The 6,096-nt window shown below is 46.0% G+C and overlaps 1 protein-coding gene across 1 annotated transcript; it reads left to right on the top strand.

Annotated features, from left to right (window-relative positions):
* Positions 1 to 1,703: 1,703 nt before the first annotated feature.
* Positions 1,704 to 5,745, top strand: hoxa1a (homeobox A1a). Its single transcript, XM_015955933.3, has 2 exons — positions 1,704 to 3,472; positions 3,831 to 5,745. Exons 1-2 carry the CDS (start codon positions 2,872 to 2,874, stop codon positions 4,208 to 4,210), a joined length of 981 nt encoding a protein of 326 aa, XP_015811419.1. The 5' UTR covers positions 1,704 to 2,871; the 3' UTR covers positions 4,211 to 5,745.
* Positions 5,746 to 6,096: the final 351 nt, after the last annotated feature.

Raw genomic sequence — 6,096 nt, 5'->3', positions numbered from 1 at the left:
TCTTCTGGTGTTTGAGTTTTTTATTTTATTGAGTAAATTTAAATTATTCTGGAAATAAAAAAACAAGAATGAAGAGTTTACTAAGCAACAGCAGGTTGGTTATGAATAAAAATGATCCAGTTTGCACTGCGTGTTTGGAGAATTTAAAAACCGATGCTTTAGTGACGTTTATATGTTTATTTTTCCGAGTAAAACGTGTAAGCAGCTTTTTATATTTAATAATTTCTTTTCGTAAATGCGCAAAGCCATAATTTGAGCTATTTCCAATTTCAGCTGCAGGAATAAATAATTAGAAGACCAAATTTGCACCCAGGATCTGAGCATGACAAGGCTCCAAACACGGCGTGCAAGTTGCAAGCAAACACCCGACCCATGTTTGCCTTCAGGAGCTCATAAATCACTCCGTGGCATGAATGAGGCGGACATTAAAGAGAGCAATTGTGGCGTAATGTGCACAAATAAAAACCCCACTTACGTTTTCATGCGGGACTCCCCGATTCCTAAGCTAAAAGGGGCCGAGCTCTCTGCGTGCGTTTGGTAATAATTCATTTTTATGGCTTGTTTAACACGCGGCTCTGACTCGGAGACAGCAGCAGCAGCAGCTCAGGTTAAAGCTGCTCTTATTTAGCGTCGCTTCTCCACTCACACTGGTGGAATCTGTGATTTTTTTTATTTAAAGACAAGACTGGTTTGTGTGCGTTTCAAACCCCTCACTTCAATAAAGGGATTATGAACATTTTAGCACTCTTGCGCAGCTTTGATTGGATTTATGGGAACTCAATAATCCAGTTTAACTCAGAATCACTAAAAAACACCAGTTGAGATGAAAGCTGCAGTGATTTTTCAAAACGTGTCAAACTTAGCCGAAAGCAGAAAATCAGCTCTAACTTTGGCTGTGTGCGTGTGTGGGTGTGTGTGTGTGCGCGCGCGCGCGCGTGTGTTCAGATGAGGGGGTGGTAGGAGGAAGCAGGGGGCAGATGCTGCTCTCCTGCACTACGGGCCTGCATAACCAAATCATTCCGAGACAGCGCGCCTTTTCTGCGCCCCCGCGGCCACACAAAGAGCCGCGGAATCTCCGCGGGGCCCGGCTGGCCTCAAGCAGCAGAGACGCGATGGATCCTCCGCGCCCACTCACTACAGAGGCAGCTGCTGGAGAGGGGTGGGGGTGGAATGGAAACCAGTTCGTCTCTCTCTCTCTCTCTCTCTCTCTCTCTCTCTCTCTCTCTCTCTCTCTCTCTCTCTCTCTCTCTCTCTCTCTCTCTCTCTCTCTCTCTCTCTCTCTCTCTCTCTCTCTCTCTCTCTCCCTCCCTCTGCTATGTAGTTTGCAACAAGTCTTTGAACATTTTCACATCTAATTTTGTTTTTCTAACATCCTAAAACATTACATTTAAGACAAAGTAGAACTACATTTGACTAATGGAAAAAAGCTGCACATTTGAATGTTGCTAATATTTTACTGATACTGCTTGTTTGAGTACCAGTGAGACAACTTAGACGTTTGTAGGAAAAATAAATAGAGTGTAAAATCTGAATCACGCTTTTCTGAGCTGAATTAATCTACTTAATAACAGAAGCACGTTTATTTAAGTGCATGTCTATCTTCAGCCTGAGGGGGCGCTCATCCCTCCATCTGATCCTTCCCTTCGCCCTCCCTCCCTCCCTCTCCTCTATTCCTTCCTCGGTTAGAGGTTGGGCATCTGCTACAACCCCCTCACTCCCCTCCGCTCTCGCGCCTCCCGTGACCATTCGTTTTCCCAGCAGCTTTATTTGATGAACTTAACAGGATAATCAGCCCACTCGCACCTCGGGCTACATATGCGCATTAGCAGGCTTCGCATTATTATATCATTTGATCACCATACATGCATAATGAATACATGCGGGACTGGAACTCTGGTAGATGGCTGACCTATGACCCGAGAACGGAACAAAACATTAATATCACATCACCTTAATGGTTTTGTCTCCTAATCACGTTTGTGCGCTACTTCAGGCACATTTTAAACGTAATTTGAGCTTTTTGCGCATCCTTTTGCGGTGTTTTATGAATATATGACCGGATCATCTCTCCTCGTAACGTGAAATGCACAAACCTGCTCCTGCTGCGACCTTAAGAGGAAACGAAATTCTGCTGGAAGGTGGCTTGGTGCGATGGGATGGATGTATTTAACAGGGGAAACACGTCCTCTCCATCACATTGTAACAATATTTGCCCAGAAAATCCCTTAATGTTCCAGCGTGAAACATTTCACATCGGAATGGGACATTAATAGCCTAAAGATAGCCCGCGGCTGCAGCGAGCGCGCGCACTCTCAGCCATCCATCCTTCCTGGACAGAATGACACATGCGACACCAGGGCTTATACGCACGGAGACGCCAACACACGCGCGCACGCACACAGACTCACACTTCTCTGTTCTAAAAATACCTGAGGTCAGAGTGCAGAGCGGTCCACCTTGGATGACATCTCTCCTCAGTGTGAGATTGCGCAGCAGGGGGGTTAAAAGACACCGGGTTCACCGTCTCAGCAGCTCCTCGTGTGTCCCGGAGCTGTCCACCTCCGTCTGCCTCCCAGCCCATTGTTTGCTCGGCCAATACATTAGTGGCGACGCGCGTCACCTTGATCGACGAGCGCCTGGAATTTAAATAGCCCCTCAAACACCAATCTGTCACCGGCTAAAGGGACAAGGACCCTCACTGGCTGACCCGTGCCCACGTGACAGTGCCCGTTCATTGATATCCCCAGCACCCCCCTCCCTGCACTGATAGGGACAGAAAGGTAAAGGTTGGCACGGTCACTTTAGGGTGAGAGTGTGGAGAGATCAGAGGGGGAGAGGACAGTCTCCTGGTCCCAGACTAACGATGCTACAATGAGCAGCTTCCTAGATTACTCGGTGATGAGCGGTGAGGGTGGCTCATGTTCGATCAGGGCTTTCCACTCGGACCACGGGATTACAACTTTCCAGTCCTGCGGGGCTGCAATCAGCAGCTGCGGGGCGGATGAGCACTTCATGGCAAACAGGACTTCCCCTGACAGCATCCCTCACCAGCCGGCCTCTTACCAGCCTACTGCCACCTCTATGGGTCTCTCCTATGGGGCCCACCCGGCCTGTGGCTCTAACTATGGGCCCCAAAGTTTCTGCGCCACGTACAACCACTACACACTCAACCAGGAAGTAGACTCTGCACCTGCATTCCCCCAGTGCAGCCCTTTGATGTTTTCAGGTAACATCTCTTCCTCCATGGTGTCTCAGCATCGCCATGGCTACAGTGCTGCCACCTTGGGCCAGCTGCAGTATGCTGCTTATGGCGGGGGTCATGAACAGGCACCTTCTTATCCTGGGGCCTCCAACCCGCTGTCACCTCTGCATGCAGCTCACCTGGAAGCTTGCTGCTCACCTCTGTCAGAGAGCGCATCTTCTGCGCAGACTTTCGACTGGATGAAAGTCAAAAGAAATCCACCGAAAACAGGTGGGTGCAGAGCTGTACCAGCACGAGGGAGATAGGTGGGAATCTAGTCTGTTGCTATTATTGGTTTTAATTGGTTTTAATCGGTCAAGCAGACTGGAATCCACACAGGAGATGTTGACACTGCGAGCGCGTTGACGCGCAAACGCATTAAATGTCCATGTTTCCACTTCAAGCGTGCGCCCCTTTCTTTTAAAAGTTGGTTTAAAGACATTTGTCTTTAACTATAGAGTGTGTTTTATATGTAAAATAATTAGGTTTTCTTTGCCTGCTGCGTAAAAGTTGGTTCTTTTGGATAATCGCACAGTTTGTGCGTCCTTTGGGTGAGAAAATAAACTTGAATCCCTCTTCCTGTCCCCAGGTCGCTCCGGCGAGTACGGCTATGCGGGCCAGCCAAACATCGTCCGGACCAACTTCACCACCAAGCAGCTGACAGAGCTGGAAAAAGAATTCCACTTCAACAAATACCTGACCCGGGCGCGCCGAGTGGAGATTGCTGCTGCGCTGCAGCTGAATGAGACTCAGGTGAAGATTTGGTTTCAGAATCGGAGGATGAAGCAGAAAAAGCGCGAGAAAGAGGGGATGCTGCCGGCTAAGGTCCAGTCATCGCACCCGGAAGAAATAAATCAAGAGAAATTAGACGATGCCGCTTCTGAGAGGTCCGTCTCAGCGCCGTCCACGCCCTCTCCCAGCTCATCCACGGTGTCCTCCACTGGCACGGACACGTACACCTCTACCTGAGCAGCCTATCTGGGCCACACGGGCCTGTAAATACCAACGTTTAAATGTATCAAAACCAGAGTCTTTGTTCGTGAATGACATTGTGTGAACATTTATTAAAGTTAGTCCTCCATCCGGGAGCTTTTGGATCACCCTGGAGCTTTAGGTTTAAATTGTGCAATGTGTCTGCAAGAACATCTCTGTATCTTCAGATAAGTTTGATCTGTAACGTGAGCAAAAAAAGGCAGACACGAGTCTGCAAACGAAAACAAATGTAAAGTGGTGTATCCGGGTCATGGCGGGTATGCAGCGCAGGGTGCTGTTAAGTGAGCAACGCAATGACCTAGTACGCGCGCGTGTACTCTGATGTGCATCGATGCCTGAGGCGCTGAGTTTTATCAGTTGCGGTACTTTAGGGTCCAAGCTTAAGCGGTTATTGAAATGAAACTGGTGCAAACTGGCGCAGAAAGACGATTACGGGTCAGTCATTAAAGTGCGTTTAAAAATTTCCCTCCGTGTTATGTTTTTGTGGAAACATGGGGCAACAAATAATAAAAGACACAGTTTTGAACCGAGGTAGCACGTATTTGATCACAAGTCTGCCTATAAATGAGAAAGTGTAGAAATACCACGTGTGTGTTAATGTATGCGTCCGTGCACGCTGCCGTCCCATGAGGCGAGGAGTTATTGGCATAATAAAGGCTTGTTTATCCGTGGGGAAGATGAGAGCGCGTGTCAGCCCAGCGTCGTTTGTGATGGCCTCATCGAGTTTACGGCTTATCGAGGAAAAAACCGGTATTGATTGAAACATGGAGGTTAAGCTATTGACAAAGACACGGAGCACCGCGGGTCCTGTCACAGTCAGCTCTGACGTCCCCAAGTTACTTGAAGGTGTCCCCAACCTGATGTCAAGATGATGTGAAAACGTGCAGTTCCAAATCTCAAAGTTTAAGAACTAAATGCGCAAAACACATGGGCGTTTTTGTTAGTTTTACGCGTTAAAAACGCTTCTGGGGATGTAGAAACACATTGAGTATTCGAGGCTTTGAGGGTGCGAGCAGGCTGGGTTTTGTTGTGTTAATTCCTGGTGTGCAGGATGCGAGTCCATCCTACCTTAAAAGGACAAAGAAACGCTGAAACACGCATGATTAATGATCGTCGTTCACCTTTACCTTGGATCCACCTGCGGGAGCGGCAGACACGTGCAGAGGCTGCAGGAGAGTAAGTTATGGACACACTCTTCTCTTTTATTCGATTATTCTCACATCTTTTTATTTCAAAGGCTGTTTTTGTGTTTTTTAGGACAAAGAGCGTTTGTGTCACAAGGTTATTCTGGAAAAAGAGCCGCCCTCATTCTGGATTGTTTCGGTACAAATAAAACACGGTGGTTGCTGCTGTTAAAGCCTCAGGATTAAGGTTAAAACGTACCGTTAATTATTGATGTTGTTTGTTTGATGCTTGCTTCTTTTAAAACGTTTTCAGAGTAAAAACTTTTGAATATCAGGAAAACGACTAAACTTCCATCAGTCTGATTTAAATAAACGACTTAACAAGTATCTATGGATGCAGGTTTGCGCTTTATTTAATTTATTATTTTATTAATTAGATAAACTGAAATATTTTCATTAGTTTTCAAATAAATAAACGTAAAATCTATCATCCGTCTATCTATCTATCTATCTATCTATCTATCTATCTATCTATCTATCTATCTATCTATCTATCTATCTATCTATCTATCTATCTATCTATCTATCTATCTATCTATCTATCTATCTATCTATCTATCTATCTATCTATCTATCTATCTATCTATCTATCTATCTATCTATCTATCTATCTATCTATCTATCTATCTATCTATCTATCTATCTATCTATCTATCTATCTATCTATCTATCTATCTA

Source organism: Nothobranchius furzeri, chromosome 11 (genome assembly GCF_043380555.1).
Source record: "Nothobranchius furzeri strain GRZ-AD chromosome 11, NfurGRZ-RIMD1, whole genome shotgun sequence".
Lineage (NCBI taxonomy): Eukaryota > Metazoa > Chordata > Actinopteri > Cyprinodontiformes > Nothobranchiidae > Nothobranchius > Nothobranchius furzeri.
The sequence above is the reverse complement of the archived record's forward strand: the minus strand, read 5'-3'. Positions and strand labels throughout refer to the sequence as shown.

Coding starts and splice junctions, on each gene's coding strand:
- hoxa1a (XM_015955933.3), top strand. CDS start 2,872: ATGAGCAGCTTCCTAGATTACTCGGTGATGAGCGGTGAGGGTGGCTCA. Junction 3,473..3,830: donor AAGAAATCCACCGAAAACAG/GTGGGTGCAGAG, acceptor TCCTGTCCCCAG/GTCGCTCCGGCGAGTACGGC.